Consider the following 18,813-nt stretch of genomic DNA (forward strand, 5'->3'; position numbering starts at 1 on the left):
GGGAATGGTGAGCGCGCATGGGATCTCAAGGAGCGACGGGATGTCGCTCCAGTAAATCCATGGTATCACACCCACAGGAGTGTGATACAACAGAAAGCTTGCAAACGCCCAGAGGGTAATGCAACACCCATAGGGCTAGAGGCCCTACTCATTTACATAGGGTACACGTAAGTAATAAAACATATTTTTATACATGCACATTACACAATATTACAACACAGGGATGGGTACGAAGGAGTTACTAGGCTACAGATCACACTGCTACTAGGTTAGAACATATAAATTACCTGAAAGGTTCCCTTTGAAAAGATTAGAGGCCTGTAATTGACATCATAGGTAGATCACAACAATGTGAGACAAAATGAGAAAACAAATCCAGAAAATCACCTTGTCTGATATGGCAAGATTTTATTTGCAAATTATGATGGAAAATAAGTATTTGGTCAATAACAAACGTTCATCTCAATATTTTGTTATATATCCTTTATTGGCAATGACAGAGGTCAAACGTTTTCTGTAAGTTTTCACAAGGTTGGCATGCACTGTTGGTGATATGTTGGCCCATTCCTCCATGCAAATCTCCTCTAGAGCAGTGATGTTTTGGGCCTGTCACTGGGCAACACAGACTTTCAACTCCCTCCAAAGGTTTTCTATGTGGTTGAGATCTGGAACTGGCTAGGCCACTCCAGGACCTTCATATGCTTTTTAAGCAGCCACTTCTTTGTTGCCCTGGTGGTGTGCTTGGGATTATTATCATGCTGAAAGACCCAGCCATGTTTCATCTTCAATGCCCTTGCTGATGGAGGGAGATTTGCACTCAAAATCTCACGATACATGGCCCCATTCATTCTTTCATCTACATGTATCAGTCGTCCTGGTCCCTTTGCAGAGAGTTTGCGTGGGTTTCCTCCGGTTACTCTGATTTCCTCCCACACTCCAAAGATATACTGATAGGGAATTTAGATTGTGAGCCCCAATGGGGACAATGTTGCTTATGTGTGTAAAAATATGTTAGCGCTATATAAAAATAAAAGTGTATTTATTTTTATTTAAACAGCCCCAAAGCATGATGTTGCCACCCCCATGCTTCACAGTAGGTATGGTGTTCTTTGGATGGAACTCTGCATTCTGTCTCCTCCAAACACAACGAGTTTTGTTTCTACCAAACAATTCTACTTTACTTTCATCAGACCCTGTGACATGCTCCCAATACTCCTCTGGATGATCCAAATGCTCTCTAGCAAACTTCAGATGGGCCCGTACATGTACTGGCTTAAGCAGGGGAACACGTCTGGCACTCCAGGATCTGAGTCCCTTGCAGTGTAGTGTGTTACTGATGGTATCCTTTGTAACAGTGGTCCCAGTTCTATGCAGGTGATTCACTAGGTACTCCCTGTGTGGTTCAGGGATTTTTGGTCACTGTTCTTGTGATCATTTTGACCCCACGGGTTGAGATCTTGTGTGGATCCCCTGATCAAAGGATATTATCAGTCGTCTTGTATGTCTTCCATTTTCTTATTATAGCTCCCACAGTTGATTTCATCTCACCAAGCTGCTTGCCTATTGCCGATTCAGTCTTTCCAGCCTGCTGCAGGGCTATAATTTTGTTTCTGGTGTCTTTCGACAGCTCCTTGGTCCTCACCATAGTGGAGTTTGGAGTGTGACTGTTGGATGTTGTGAACAGGTGTCTTTTATACTAATAACACGTTCAAACAGGTGCCCTTACTACAGGTAATGAGTGGAGGACAGTGGAGCCTCTTGAAGAAGACGTTACAGGTCTGTGAGAGCCAGAAATCTTGCCTGTTTTTAAGTGCCTGTATACTTATTTTCCACAATAATTTGCAAATGAAAGCTTGCCAATTCAGACAAGGTGATTTTCTGGATTTTACTCATTTTGTCTCTCATATTTCTGGTTTACCTATGATGTCAATTGCAGGCCTCTCTCATCTTTTTAAGTGGAAGAACGTGCACAATTGGTGGTTTACTAAATACTTACTTTCCCTACTGTATTGGAAAGCTTCTCACATCCAATACAGTATTAAAAACGGACAGCACACAGAATACCCACATGGCAGAGGGTGCTGTCTGTGATTTTTCATGGACTCTAGACTTGTGTGGGTATTTTTAATCCACGACTCATAAAAAAATAACATCTGTCCGTGATGTTTTTTTGTTGGCACAGTACACAGCAAACACAAACAACTTTGTGGACTATATTGAGTATGTATTTATCCGTGCAAAACATGGATAGATAGAACATGTACATGAAAAATGAATGTGTGAATGAGGCCTTAGGTAATGTAGATAAAGGCCAAGTTCTATTTACCTATTGCATCTAGTTCTTGTAGCAAACTATTAAAGAACACTAATCTTTGAATCATAGAGATCCTGAAGATTTTGACAGTCAAGGAGATGGCAGTCAACCTGATACAATATCAATTGCATCCAGAACATCACAAAACACTTTAGACAGTGATAAGGTAAGCTATAAAAAGTTCTTTCTTATATATTTTTTTTTTATAATTACATTATACTTGTCTGGTCTGTTTTAGTAAAAACAATTCCATTCTCTTGGGCAATAAGGAATAAGCAAGTATATTCTTTCATTACCACATAGTGTCTGTTTCTATTTTTTCTTTTTATGTATCCATAACATACATACTGTATGTATGCTTGTAATGGGATGTGATTTTTCGGGATGGTTTTTATTCTGTACTATTTAATGCCGATGTTTTATAATATAAAAAAAATAAATTTTAAGAAAATTCCACTTTTAAGCACTATTGTATTGGTTGTTGCTCTACTATGCAACTTTTTTGTTCAGTCTTTCTTTTTTGTTTAACAACTTTGCAGCTGCAGACGTCCTCTTGTAGAACTTCAGTTTCTAACCCTTGGGTAGCTAGTGTATAAGGGTGGGAAATACAACAGATTTGACATCACTGTGAGAGGCAACTGCATATATACCATATTTTTCAATTTAAAAGACGCACCCCAAATTCAGAGCAAAAAAGGGTGAAAAAATGAGGAAATTGGGTCCATCTCATATTCCGGTGGTGTCTTACCGGAGGGGGTGGTAGCGGTGGTGGAGCGGAGTCACAGGAGGCAGGGGGTGGTGGGTGTCCCAGAAACTGTCGGCTGTGCTGGTATGGGACTTGTGTGCTGGGGCTCGGGCTGTGGCGGAGCCTTCAAAGGAATTGTGCCTGGAGTCAGCGCAGATTGAGCTCTCAGCTCAATAGCAAGCCGAGATCTCATCTGCGCAGGCGCCACTTCCGGGCGCCATTTTCCTTAATTTCGCTGCTGGGAGAACAATGGGCCGGAGGCGTCACATGCGCAGGTGACAGCTTGAGCCGAGAGCTCCATCTGCATACATACGGACTCTGTTTGACATTATTTGATGTCTTCACTGCCCGCCCCGCAGCGCCAGCTCAGCCGCTGCAGCATCACCACCACCGAACAAGCCGCTGAAGACCCCGCACAGCCGCCACAGGCCACCACAGCACTTACACAGCCACCGCAGAACCAGCCCTGCCACCGCAGCTCCTGCACAGCTGCCACAGCATTCCCTCAGCCTCCTGTGACCCCTCTCCACCACCACCAGTAAGCTACATTCAGATTATAAGACACACACCTCACTTTACTCCAAAATTTTTGGGAGGAAAAGTGTGTCTTATAATCCAAAAAATAAGGTATTTGTAATGTGACCATGTTAAGTTCTGCTGTAATCTGTTATAGTCACAAACCGCTCTGAGGTGAAATCAGGAGAGCAAAGTGTCCCCTTTCATTTAAATAAGATATTAAGAATAAGATGCCATTGCAAATCTGTGTCTGACTCATAGTTCTTAACAGCTAATTTACATATAAAAAAACATGGATTTCTCTGGAATAAGACATTGGATCACAGATATCAAGGTATCATTTTATTCAGCTTCCTATAACTTACTTGCTCATAAAAATGGCGTAAGAGGGTTGATACTACTGACAGATTACCTGTAAGTAAAACACAAAAATATCTGAAAAAACAAATAAAACATAAATAATAATAAGCCATTTACTTTTCTGAGAACACTGTAATGTTACAATCAATTGATAACTAGATGTTGCCATGCCAATCTTGACAAAGTGGGCGTCACCATAATGCCATGCACGTATTAGGGTAAGTTCACAGATCTGTTTGACATCTGTTTGCAAAAAGGTGTACAAATACAACTTTTTTTTGTCCATTTTTAAATAATGCATGTTGGCCGGATCAGTTTTTAACATGTGAGTTTACGGACAACGGATCTGTTAACAGATTGCTATTTATCGTTCATTTGTAATGCGTCTGTTAAGAAAACAACGGATCCGTAACTAATGCAAGTACAATGGATGGCTAAATAGCAATGCATTAACAAATCCGTTGTCCATAGACTCCCATGTTAAAAAAAAAAAAAACAACAAAAAACAGATATGGCAGAAATCAGCTTCCCAACGGATCTGTTCCAACGGATAACTACAGGACATATGAACTTAGCATTACATGGTCTGGCACAGCCAATCCTTACCGGCTATCACTATAACTATAAGGCCATGTGCTCACGTTTGCTTTTTTTTTTCTTGCGCTTTGTCGCGTTTTAAACTTCACTGTGTCCTTTACAAAATGCATTTGTTTTGCTTCCCCAGCAATGTCTTTGAGAAGTCAGAAATTTCCATGTGCACTTTGCTTTTTTTAGGCAGCGTTTTGTTTGACAAATATTTTTCAAAATCGTTGTGTAAAAAAAAGCAACATGTCACTTCATTGCATTTTGGTTGCATTTTCCACCCATTTAAATGAATGAGGTGTGTCAAAACGCAACCAAAATGTTAAGCTGTGCTTTTGCACTGCATTTTAGTTGCATTTTGGATCCGTTTTTGCAACAAAAACGCAGGTCTCTCAGTCATTCTCTCTCTCTCTCTCTGTCAGTCTCTCTTGGTCTCCCCACCAGAGGAATTGATTTCAGGGGCCCACCCTACAGCGATATGCAGATACCTGTTAGCCATTATCCCCGTTATAGTGGAACGCTGACTGTGAAACACAGGCGGCTCCTGCACATCTCCTGTGCACACACAATCACTGATGTAGAATTACAGTAAGGGGGGATCTTTGGTGACAAGTTATCACCAATCCAGAGGTTAGGTAGGTAATCACTTATTGAATGAATGGATCAGGGGACGAGTTGAACATCAGCTCCACTTTCAAATGGATAAAAGTTGCACGATCGGTGAAGGTCCCAGCAATCTGTCCCCACAGATGAATAAGTTATCACTTATCCATAGGCCACGTTCACACGTTCAGTATTTGGTCAGTATGTTACATCAGTATTTCTAAGTTTCTAAGCCAAAACTAGGAGTAGGTGAAAAATGCAAAGGTGTTTCTATTAGACTTTTCCTCTGATGTTACCACTCCTGGTTTTGGCTACAAATACTGAGGTAAAAAACTGACCAAATACTCAACGTGTGCACGTGGCCTTAGAATAGGCGATTACTTAACATATTTGTACAGTGTAATAGTCACAGGACAGGGAGGGGTTAAACATTCAAATATTTAATCTCTACTGGAAATAATCTTCCCTTTATTGATAGAGAGAAAAATTGTCCTCCAGACACAACACAATCCACTATACGAAGACCAATAATACCGCATACAAGGTAGAAATACCACCACACCGTGACCAATAACAAATTACCACCACATAGTAACCGAATATAACCACATACAAGAGAGAAATACCGCCACACCATAATCAGAGCATAAGTGACTGAATATTACCACATACAAGAAAGAAATACCTCAACACTTTGACCAGACCACATAAATGACCAAATAATACCACATACAACAGAGAAATACCACCACACTGTGGCCAGACCACACAGTGCCCGAATAATACTACACTAATGATAATGACTAAAAACCGCAATACTAATAGCACTAATATTACCATCAGTGTCATTATACACAGGAGCTCTGTATATAGTGTTAGTGTACAGGTAATACAGTGATCACCATTGACTTTAATGAGTGACATTATACACAGGAGCTCTGTATATAGTGTATGGTGTGTGTGTACATGTAATAAACTGAATTACCAGTGACGTCTCCAGCTGACGTTATTCCTCTTCATCTGGCACTTCTTCCTGCCATAGCGCGACTCTGCAGAAAATAACACAGTCACCTATAGCCTATCACTCCCAGAGTACATTCCTCACTTTTCCCCCAATTTCTACACCATGTGTGGCACAGCACTGGGTTGGTGGCACACAGTACTAAGGGTATACACAGCAGCAGGAGGCTCACAGCAGCGGGAGGCAGGAGGCTCACTGCAAGGGGATCATCCTGCCCTCTTTCTGCCAGGACTACAGGAATTAAAAAGAATGTCACCTTTATTCCCTGGATGTCAGAAGGACAGTGCTAGCATACCTGGAGGCCACTCGAAACTGGAGGCAGGATCATAATCTTTGTTTAGTATGGAGGTAGGAACGGGGGCAGAAAGGCTTCAAAATCGACCCTAGCCAGGTAGATCAAGTCTGCCATCCAGTCAGGTTACAGTCTGGCAGATCAGGCTCCCCTGGGAGAAATTAGTGCTCACTCCACTAGAGCATTATCTACCTCATGGGCAGAGAAAGCAGAGGCCTCTATAGAGCAGATTTGTAGAGCAGCCACTTGTACTGGTCCAAATACATTTTGTAGACACTATAAATTAGATGTCCTATCCTGTCACCAGACCACCTATGGTGGGAAGGTCCTTCAGACTGTTATCCCACCCTAGTGCCCTTTTCTTTGGTATTCTCCGGTAGTGCTGCCATGTGACGTCCTGGAATATAGTACTTACTACCCACCGGTAATGATGTTTCCAGGAGTCCATCATGACAACACCCGTATATCCCTTCCTAATGCTTCTTTATGCCTGTGTAAAGTTTACATTTGTATGAAGAAGATGGAAAATAAAATTGTGTTGCACCCTTCCTTGTATGGCACTTGAAAAGTCACTGAAGAGGTTGGGGTGGGAGGGGCTTTCAGCCTCGTGTGTGTGTGTGTGTGTGTGTGTTTGTGTGTGTGTGTGTGTGTGTTTCCTGTCCCTGTAGAGGTCAAAGAGCAATTTTGGTGGTGCAGTCATGATGGACTTCTGGAAACATCATTACTGGTAATTAGTAGTTACTATTGTCTGCCAATTCAAATATAAGGGTTTTCCACATCACAGGTAGATCAAAGGCTCTGGAAAAACAGTGTGGCCCTACCCCCAAAATAATCCAGTAAAATCTGCTTTCCCAAATCTAAATGTGACTGCCAGGGCCGGTTCCAGGTTTTTGTGGGCCCTGGGCGAAAGAGTCTCAGTGGGCCCCATCCACACATAGACATGCACCGATACATACACATACAGGCATACGTACACCTATATATTTAAAGAGAAATTCACAAAAACACATATAAACAGACATAAATCTAGACATAGTTCTATACACTGCCATACACAGATACAGATCATACATGCACACACAGACACATTAGAGATATTTCTAATATTGGGAAGCCGGCAACAGCCTCATTCACCTCCCCGCTTGTCTCTATCCAGCTCCTCCTGGGAATGTGTCTGTGCCACGCTGATTGGTGGCAGTAAGTAGCAGACATAGCCGCACATAGAGAACACTAACACTGCTGTATATACATCACAAGAGAGGACATACACATTACTGGGGGACATACATATTACAGAGGAAAGGGGGTATACAGCAATTGGGGGCATACAGCTCTAAAGAGGGGCAGTGGCTCTGAGTTGGGGGGAAAAACAGTTCTGGGATGGGGGGGACATACAGCTCTGGGGAGTATACAGCACTAGGGTGGGGGACATACAGCTCTGAGGGGGTATACAGCACCAGGATGGAGGGGACATACAACAACATACATGCAATTATGCAGCCCCCATATTGCATTATGCAGCCCACATATGGCATTATGCAGCCCTATATGGCATTATGCAGCCCCCATATGGCATTATGCAGCCCCCATATGGCATTATGCAGCCCCCATATAGCACAATGCAGATCCATATAGCATTATGCACCCTCATGTAGTATACAGCCCGCATTTAGCACAATGCAGACCCAGATAGCATTAGGCACCTTCATGTAAAATACAGCCCGTATATAGCACAATGCAGACCCAGATAACATTAGGCGCCCTCATGTAGTGCACAGACCCTATATAGCACAGTGCAGACCCTGATAGCATTAGGCACCTTCATGTAGTATACAGCCCCATTTAGCACAGTACAGACCCAGATAGCATTAGGCACCTTCATGTAGTATAAAGCCCAATATAGCACAGTACAGACCCAGATAGCATTAGGCACCTTCATGTAGTATACAGCCCCATATAGCACAGTACAGACCCAGATAGCATTAGGCACCTTCATGTAGTATACAGCCCGTATATAGCACAGTGCATACCCAGATAGCATTAGGCACCCTTATGTAGTACACAGCCCCTATACAGCACAGTGTAGACCCAGATAACATTAGGCACCTTCATGTAGTATTCAGCCCCATATAGCACAGTGCAGACCCAGATAGTATTAGGCACCTTCATGTACTATACAGCCCCCATTGTCGTCTGGCCACAGTGATCAATACATACTTCTCCTCGTTCCCCCGCTGCTCCGGTCTCCTCGGCGCGTCCACTGCTGTCACTCTGACCTGTCTGCAGGCACGAAGTGATGACGTCACCACGCTCCGCTGCTAAGCTGTCAGAGCGCAGACAGTCACAGGGTGGAGAATGATGAGAGAGGGAGCACGCAGTTCCCTCTCTCATCATTGCTTTCAATTGTATCGGCAACTGCGATGCCTATACAATTGAAAGTGCAATCCTCGGCGGGGGGGAAGGCTGGTGACAGTGTGGGCACCAGGCCCCTCTGAGTAGCGTTATGCCACTCCTGCCACCGCGAGTGGGCCCCCCCTGCAGCCCAGGGCCCGGCATTTGAACGGGTTTGCCAGGTGCTGACGGCTGCCCTGGTGACTGCCCCTTCTTTTCTGAGTCCACAATGTGTCCTGAGTTATCTTCCCACGTGTATGGCAGTAGTGTAGCAGGAAAACACACTTAATACTTTAAGGGCTGCAGGCAGGAGTGTAATGATCATGATTGCAGAAGTCGCAACTGGGTCCGAGAAGGATGCACATCCAGCTGAAATGCATTGCAGCACAGAGACCCTTCTTATCCCTGCAATGCAATACATGAAACATGCCAAACAGAGGCCATCAGGTGACGTCTGCATGCTCATGAGTGGGAACGCATGATAGTGACATTGTACGTTACCATAGTAGGCACACTGATGTCAGCTGCCGGTCACTGCTCCTACAGAGAAGGATGCTGCATGATGTGGTACCAGAGGAAGGTGAGTAGAATGGTTTTTTTTTTTCATGCATTCGAGACACAATGAGGACTGTATATACCAGGATGGGGCCCATGGTAAGCACATATATACCAGCAAGGAACCCATGATGGGGACATATTTACCAGGGAAGGGGGATATATACCAGGAAGGGACCCAGAATTGGGGACACATATACTAGGATGTGGGACATATATGCTAGGATGGTCTTGTAAAGGAAATAATTAGATTTTGGACTGTATTGTGGTTATTATTCTGTTTGAATTGTCATAATATTATAACGTAAGGTATTGGTTTATTGTATGACATTTAAACACTCCATCTTCTGAACATTTATAAAATGTAAGATTGTGCTTGGTTCACTCAAATAAACAAATGACTTTGCAACTTTATGACACGAACAAGATATAACCAATAGAGTTGATCGAATCTGCCAAAATTCGGGACCGGCGGATCCCTGCCAGATTGAAAATAAAATCCGGTTCCCCTCCGGATTCCGGTGCCCATTTAAGTCTATGGGGACCAGAATCTGGAGATTAAAAACGTTTGTGGAGGGTATAGGGGGGGGAGGCGCGCGCGCGGTCTACTCACCTGAGGCTGTGTCACGGCGGCACACTGCTTCCGGGTCACGCTTTTCCCTTCCGGAGTCGACAATTCAATATTCATTGTTTTTCCTGCTCACCGACACATGTAATTGGTTGCAGCTAGATGCGCCCCCACCCTGAGTGTCAGCGTGTCAGCTGACTGCAACCAATCACAGGCGGCAGGACGGCCGGTGGGTGGGGAAAGCAGTGCAACTGTCTGCGGGTCAGTATGGTGAACGTGCATGCTTTCAGAAACACATGCATGTTCCTGTCAGAACTGCGGCTGTGACGGTAATGTGCTGTCAGACTCGTACAAGTCTGACATGACATCAGCCGGCACAGCCTGCCACTTTCTGAACATGAGTGTGCATGTACACAGAGACACATGCACGCTCCTGTCAGAAGATTGCACTGCTGTGCCGGTGATGCTACTTTTTTCTTTTTATTATTATTATTATTATTATTATTTAAATAAATAATTTAAAAAAAAAAAATCAATGTGCGGTCCCCCCCTAATTTTCATCTCCAGCCATGATAATGCCGGCTGGGGGCTGGTATTCTGAGCCTGCAGTTGCCCGGTATTGCCACATCTATTAGATGTGACAATCATGGTGCAATACCAGCTCTTCTCGATTGCCCTGGAGCGGTGGCAATCAGGGTAATAAGGGGTCAATAGCAGCGCACAGCTGCTAAGCCTTAGGTTAGTAATGGCACAGGCGTCTATGAGATACCTGTATCACACTAACCTATACATGACAGTAAATAAACACATACACAGAGAAAAATCCTTTATTTTGAATAAAGTACAAACCACACCCTCCTTCACCACTTTATTAACCCCCCAACGCCCTGCAGGTCCGGCGTAATCCATACGAGGTCCCATGCCGCTTCAGTTCTGCTACATAGCCAGCGGCCATAGCGCACGACCGCAGGCTGGGCCGACAATGTCAGCTGCGATGACTGCACGGCAGGCAGATACTGTCACAGGCTGGGAGCGTGTGTGCCTGCGACCAATCACAGACGAAAGGACGGCCGGTGTGCGAAGTAAACACGGAAAGCTGTGTTTATACGATGCACAGTACAGGAAGTGAATGCACAACCCGTAAGCACCCGTAAGCAGTGTGCCGCCATGACACCGAGTCTCGGTAAGTATGAAACGCTGTTTTATTTCTGTTTTTCTTTATTTTTCAATTATTTTCCCCAGTACCGGATCGTGCACCCGGAATTCCGGATCCGGCACCCGGAAATCTTTGAAACAGCGCAGATCCGTACTTTTACAGTTCGGATCCGCTCAGCCCTAATAACAAACACAATGAGATGAGCGAACCTCAGATGCTGTTTTTTTTTTTGTTCTTCATTATTAACATCTCAGTTCTCTATATGGAAGCCTAATTTGAGACAGACAAACACTTGCAGCAACGCGGACAATGCAGGTAATCACTCAGACATGAGCACAGAGCAATACTCACCATGGGGATTTTCACGTCATTTTGTGAGCCCAAACCCCGAGCTTGAGGTTCGCTCATCTCTAGTTGCAACTCTTGATACTTGCAAGGCTTATTCCAAGATATGATAAGACTACACACACTGCCATTTACGTAGCCATACTATCGAACCAATCTAGCTCTCTCATTAAGCTTTAAAAACTAATCACTTTAAGGATTGAAAAATGACCAATAATGTCAAAGTTGTATTGACTGTGTGTTAAAGCTTTATAATAAATTTCCCCTCCGGGCATCACCCTAGTGGGAAATCTTGTTGAGACCATACTTGTAGTTTGGTTCCCTTATTCCCTTCTATCCTTCATCGACGTTGCATCGATGTAGTTCACTGGTGACGCTGTATTTATTGTCGAATTGCCATAACCGTCTCAGGATGGGGGACATATATACCAAGATGAGGACATATAATACCAAGATGGGCCCAGGATGAGGACATATTTTCCAGGAAGGGGCCTAGGATGTGGACAGTTTCATAAGGATGGGGGACAAATGTATCAGGAAGAGGCCCAGGATGGAGACATATATACCAGGTTGGGCTGAGAATGGGGACATATTTACCAGTATGGAGACATACAGTATATATCAGCATGGGGACATAGCAAATAGATGCGGGGACATATTTATCAGGATGAGAGGACATATTTACAAGGGTGGAGATATACCAGCCATATTTACCAGGAAAGGGTCCTGGATGAGGACATTACTTCATAATGAAGGGGAATGGGGGCAACAATTGTTTTATAGGATTTGGGATGTTAGAAGAGATCATACATCTCACCAACATGAGGGAGGGGGATCCAGGTCTAAATTTTGCATCTGTGCTTATCGGACTCTAGTTATACCACAGAGTGCAGGTCTCCAGAAGCACACGATGTGCACAACGTATTTGGCACTACAGTGACATATTTCAGTTTTCACTGCAATACTCATAATGTACTTTCTTTAAAAAAAAACAAAACAAAAACATGGGGCCACACCAGTCACCGATGAATGAATTCACTAAGGGCTAAAAATGGGTTATTTTGGGGGAGTTTTCTCCTATTCTGGTGCCTTAAGCCCACTTTACACGTTGCAATTAGTTGTACAATCGCATTTGCGATGTGACACGCCCAGGTTGCATACGGGATCTATGAGATTTCACGTTGGTCGTTCATTTGCTGTCACACGAGCGTTAGTAGTCTATGTTAAATTGGTCAATTTTGTGTGCGATCCTTTAGATCATGTGTTCTGTGACGTATGCATTGAGCACCTTTTTTTTTTTTTATTTATTGACTTGCCAAGCGTGTGTAATGTGGGATGCGTTTTTACTATGTCATCTGCCATTCAGCTCTGCTACATGTTCGCTGACAGCAGACACAGACAGCCATGTAGCAGAGCTGAATGGCAGATGACAGCAGACACAGACAGAGCCGCACTGTCAGAATGAACTCGGGTGAACTTCACCCGACTTCATTGTCATGCTGCGGCTGTGTCTGTGTTGCGTCCTGATTAGCGGTCACCAGTGAAGGACTCACCGGTGACCGCTAATCTCCTGAGTAACTGAAGTTAGCAGCCCTCTCTCATATACTCACCAATCCCCGATCCCCGGCGCTGCACGGCATTCACACTGCTCCGGCGGCTTTTACTGTTTTGAAAAAGCCGGCCGCCCATTAAACAATTTCGTATTCCCTGCTTTCCCCGCCCACCAGCGCCTATGATTGGTTACAGTGAGACACGCCCCCACTCTGAGTGACAGGTGTCACACTGCACCCAATCACAGCAGCCGGTGGGCGTGTCTATACTGTGTAGTGAAATAAATAATTAAATAATTAAAAAAAACGGCGTGCGGTTCCCCCCATTTTTAAAACCAGCCAGATAAAGCCATACGGCTGAAGGCTGGTATTCTCAGGATGGGGAGCTCCACGTTATGGGGAGCCCCCCACCCTAACAATATCAGCCAACAGCCGCCCAGAATTACCGCATACATTAGATGCGACAGTTCTGGGACTGTACCCGGCTCTTCCCGATTTACCCTGGTGCGTTGGCAAATTGGGGTAATAAGGAGTTATTGGCAGCCCATAGCTGCCAATAAGTCCTAGATTAATCATGTCAGGCGTCTATGAGACACCCTCCATGATTAATCTGTAAGTTACAGTAAATAAACACACACACCAGAAAAAAATCCTTTATTAGAAATAAAAACACACACATATACCCTGGTTCACCACTTTAATCAGCCCCAAAAAGCCCTCCTTGTCCGGCGTAATCCAGGATGATCCAGCGTCGCATCCAGCGCTGCTGCATGGAGGTGACCGGAGCTGCAGCACACACAGCCGCTCCGGTCACCTCCACACAGCAAATGAACACAGCCGCGCGATCAGCTGCTGTCACTGAGGTTACCCGCGGCCACCGCTGCATCCACCGGTGGCCGCGGGTAACCTCAGTGACAGCAGCTGATCGCACGGCTGTCTTCATTTGCTGCATGGAGGTGACCGGAGCGGCTGTGTCTGCTGCGGCTCCGGTCACCTCCATGCAGCTGCGGTGGAAGCGACGCTGGATCATCCTGGATTACGCCGGACAAGGAGGGCTTTTTGGGGCTGATTAAAGTGGTGAACCAGGGTATATGTGTGTGTTTTTATTTCTAATAAAGGATTTTTTCGGGTGTGTGTTTATTTACTGTAACTTACAGATTAATCATGGAGGGTGTCTCATAGACGCCTGACATGATTAATCTAGGACTTATTGGCAGCTATGGGCTGCCAATAACTCCTTATTACCCCGATTTGCCAACGCACCAGGGTAAATCGGGAAGAGCCGGGTACAGTCCCAGAACTGTCGCATATAATGTATGCGGCAATTCTGGGAGGCTGTTGGCTGATATTGTTAGGGTGGGGGGCTCCCCATAACGTGGAGCTCCCCATCCTGAGAATACCAGCCTTCAGCCGTATGGCTTTATCTGGCTGGTTTTAAAAATGGGGGGAACCGCACGCCGTTTTTTTTAATTATTTAATTATTTATTTCACTACACAGTATAGACACGCCCACCGGCTGCTGTGATTGGGTGCAGTGTGACACCTGTCACTCAGAGTGGGGGCGTGTCTCACTGTAACCAATCATAGGCGCTGGTGGGCGGGGAAAGCAGGGAATACGAAATTGTTTAATGGGCGGCCGGCTTTTTCAAAACAGTAAAAGCCGCCGGAGCAGTGTGAACGCCGTGCAGCGCCAGGGATCGGGGGTCGGTGAGTATATGAGAGAGGGGGATAGACTGACATGGACTGAGAGTGAGGGACAGAGATAGTGACGGACTGACAGAGATTAGTGCATGACAGACATTGTGAGGCGCTTCAGAACGCAGCTTTTCAGCTGCGCTCTGAAGCGGACCTTTTTTAAGCTGCTGCGGTGCAGAGCGCACACCTGCGCACATAGCATCAGACAACAAAATCGTATGAGGGATGTCACACGTTACAATTGACTAGGTTCGTGCAACAAAACGCTCAATTCTAGAGAATGATACGATGTGTTTGCGATCAACGGTTTTGCATTCAATCCTGATCGCATGTAGCTGTCACACGCAGATACCTCACAAACGATGCCGGATGTGCGTCACTTACAACTTGACCCCAACGACGGATTGTGAGATATATTGAAGCGTGTGTAGCGGGCTTTAGGGACTCTGCAAATGGTGCCTGTTAACCATCCTAGCAAAACATGTGTTCTAGTAGTCACGCAACGCTTTTTCCTTCTGAACCCTGCCATGTGACCAATAGGAATAACAAACTATATATTTTGTTTTGTCTTATTACCAATCTGTAAAAAAAATTATGGTTAATATAACATTTCAGTTGTAAAAATGTAATTTTTTTCCTTCCCATGGCCCAAAGTTAATAAATTCACTGAGCACCTATCCAAAACCTCACTTTACCTCTCGATTAATTCCTTGAGGTGTGTAATTTCCAAAAATTGTGTTAATTTTAGGTGTTTTCTACACTTCTGGCACCTCAAGGGCTCATTAAATGGTGCCTGTGGAAACACGAGGCTGAGCGGTGCTCTTATCCATTTGCATGCCTGTCTTTAGAAAGACCTCATCGGTCGGGGCTTATTCCATTCGTTTTCCTGCCCCATGGGCAGAACAGTACTCGAACAACAGAGGGTGAGGATGCCAAACTCTTCTACCACTTTATTAGGTTCCCAACAACCAACGGTATATAGTACTTGCTCAGCAAGGACCACAAGATGATCCAAGTGACAGTTTTACTCTTCCGCTTATTCGCCATGTATTATAACCACCGGGAATCCAGTGCCACTACTCCAACTAGCAGCTTTTAATGAGCACCACAGTGACTAGATGGCAGCAAGCTTAGGAAGATAATCAAGCACAGCGTGGTATATGGCCAGTGACCGGATAGTCACAACCTGGATTTTCCAAACAAATTTGTGGACTCTGTTGGGCAGTGGAGCAGTTCTGTAATCTAGTTCACAGTTATTTTTTTACCTTTAAGACTACTCACAGAATTTTTGTTTGAATTATTTTTAGTAATTTTTATGCGTTCAAGACATACTACTACAAATACAATTGAACAACCCACCCTTTGTGTCCCTGTGCACTAAATTTTCCCTAAATTTTCCCAATATACCTGTAGCTACCTATTTGTTGAGGTCGGCATCCTAGGTTAAAATAGGTTGGTGCCCCCAGTCCACGGCGACTTGCCCTTCCTGTTTTTTCCCTATTGTTCAATTGTATTTGTAGTAGTATGTCTTGAACGCATAAAAATTAATAAAAATAATTCAAACAGTTCTGTAATCTACCTGCTTTAACTATGGTCCCCAGCCTGAAATCCTGTAGAATAACCAGTGATAGGAGCAGGCCAGATTTTATATCCCTCAGCTCCAATTTCAGAGCATTTTGTCCTACTGGAGTGGGGGAAGATAAATCATGGCTGTTCTCTCATTGTTCATTATCAGGAATTTCACAAGTTAGCATCTAAAAAGGGTAGCAGAGAGTCCCACATTAAACAATGGCCCATGTCTCTTGATTCACAGGCCTATCCTTTCTGAACCTTGTTGTGTGCCTAAACAGTAGTATTTGAGCACATGTAGGGTATTGCTGTATTCAGAAGAAACTGCATAAAAAATGCTGGAGTTCATTTTTCGGGCTACTTTAACATTTTAGTGGAAAAAAACCCATAATTTTTTGATTTCCCAATCTAGTGTTATAAAATTGTATGTTACTCTTATATGTTCAAAATGCTCACTAAACCCTTAGATTAATTCTTTGGGGAATGAAGTTTACAAAGTGGGGTCACTTGTCTTCCATTTCTGCTGTTTTGGCACCTCTGGGGCTCTACAAATTGGACATAATGTTAGTTGCCAAAATTGCACTCCACAATTCAAATAGTGCTATTTTCCTTTCAAACTGCTATGGTCTCAAACAGTCATTTCCTACTACATATTGAGTATCAGGATGTTCAAGAGAAATTGAGCAACAAAGTATGTCGTCCATTTTCTCCTATTTCCCCATGTGAGAATGAAATATTTGGGCTTAAACAATATTTTATCAGATTTTTTTTCTTTTTGGTTACATGGCGATATATTTTTAAATTCTTCAAAGCACCTCTTTGTTCCAAATGCTCACCACACCAGTTTATTGAGTACAGTTTGCAAAATGTGATTACTAGTTAGGGGTTTCTCCTACTTTCCTACTTTGGCATATTAGAAGCTCTGTACATGTGATATGATGTCTGCATTCTATTTCAAGCAAAATTGCACTTCAAAATTAAATGGCGTTTATTTTCTTGTAAGCTATACAGTGTGCCCAAACAATAGTTTTCAAACACATAATCTATGGACGTCATGAAACTACAACCTCCACAAATCTCTCTTGGGGTGTAATGCATATTTGGATACCACAGTTATTTTACAAAATCAATTAAAGGGAACCTATCAGGTAATTTATGTGTTCTAACCTAGTAGCAGTGTTATGTGTGGCCTATTAACCCCTTCCTACCCATCCCTGTGTTATAATAGTGTGTAATGTAAATGTATAAAAATATGTTTTATTACTTACATGTACCCCATGTAAATGAGCAGGGGTTCTAGCCCCATGGTTGTCGCATCGCCCTGTGGGCGTTTGCATGTTTTCCTTGGTATCACGCCCCCGTAGGCATGAAACCATGGATTTACATTAGCAACATCCCTGTCGCTCCTTGAGATCCCGCTCGTGCACACATACCATTCCCGCAGCCTTGTTATCCGGGTGCTTGCTTCTCGGCTTCAGACACGCACTGCGCATGCTCAGAAGACTCCTGCTGTTCCGGTCATGCGAAGAGTGTATCTGAAGACGAGAAGCAAGCAACCTGATAACAAGGCTGCGGGAATGGTAAGTGCGAACGCGCAGGATCTCAAGGAGCGACAGGGACGTCGCTCATGCAAATCCATGGTATCACGCCCACAGGGGCGTGATACCACATAAAACATGCAAACGCCCACAGAGAGATGTGACGCCCATGGGGCTAGAGCCCCTGCTCATTTACACAGGGTACACATAAGTACTAAAACATATTTTTATACATTCCCATTACACACTATTACAACACAGGGATGGGTATGAAGTGGTTACTAGGCCACACATTGCTACTAAGTTAGAACACATAAATTACTTGACAGGTTCCCTTTAACATTGAGCTGTAAAAGCTAAATTCATTTTTTTTTTTTATTTATCATTATTCTCATTACTACTAATTATGAAAATAAAACATTTGGAGCCAAATAAAACAAATAGATCACTGTTTCGGGCCGGACGGTGGCTCAATTGTTAGAACTGCAGTCTTGCATTGATAGGGTACCTTGTAAAAAAAATAGTTAAAAAAAGTTATAAAAAAATAAATAAAAAACCTTAACGTTCAAATCACCTACCATTCGGTCCATTGAAAATGAAAGGGTTAAAAAAAAATTATACACATATTTCGTATCACCGCATTCAGAAACGCCCGATTTATCAAAATATAAAATCAATTAATCTGATCTGTAAATGGCGTAGCAGCAAACAATTTCAAACACCAAAATTACATTTTTTGGTTGCCGCAAATTTTGTGCAAAATGCAATAACAGACTATCAAAACTTAGCATATGCACAAAAATTGTACCATTAAACATTTCAGCTCGAGACGCAAAAAATAAGCCATCACTGAGCCATAGATCCCAAAAAATGAGAACGTTACAGGTTTCGGATATGGCGCTAAAAGTGCGCCACTTTTTTGTACAAACGTTAATTTTTTTAATCCCTTAGATAAAAGTAAATCTATTCGTGTTTGGTGTCTACAAACTAATACCAACCTGAGGCATCACGGC

General features: G+C 43.6%; 1 protein-coding gene across 14 annotated transcripts in view; it reads left to right on the forward strand.

Moving 5' to 3' along the window:
• Nucleotides 1–18,813, forward strand: part of TRIO (trio Rho guanine nucleotide exchange factor) — a 3,493,742-nt gene that overhangs the window by 1,318,379 nt on the left and 2,156,550 nt on the right. For all 14 annotated transcript variants that reach the window (XR_012724343.1, XR_012724344.1, XR_012724345.1 and 11 more), the window contains exon 37: nt 2,384–2,480. Coding sequence is in view for 11 of the 14 variants with exons in the window: in XM_075314973.1 (XP_075171088.1) it covers nt 2,384–2,480 (97 nt within the window). In the remaining 3 variants the exon portion in view is untranslated. The remainder of the gene's footprint in view (nt 1–2,383; nt 2,481–18,813) is intronic.

Source organism: Anomaloglossus baeobatrachus, chromosome 6 (genome assembly GCF_048569485.1).
Source record: "Anomaloglossus baeobatrachus isolate aAnoBae1 chromosome 6, aAnoBae1.hap1, whole genome shotgun sequence".
NCBI lineage: Eukaryota > Metazoa > Chordata > Amphibia > Anura > Aromobatidae > Anomaloglossus > Anomaloglossus baeobatrachus.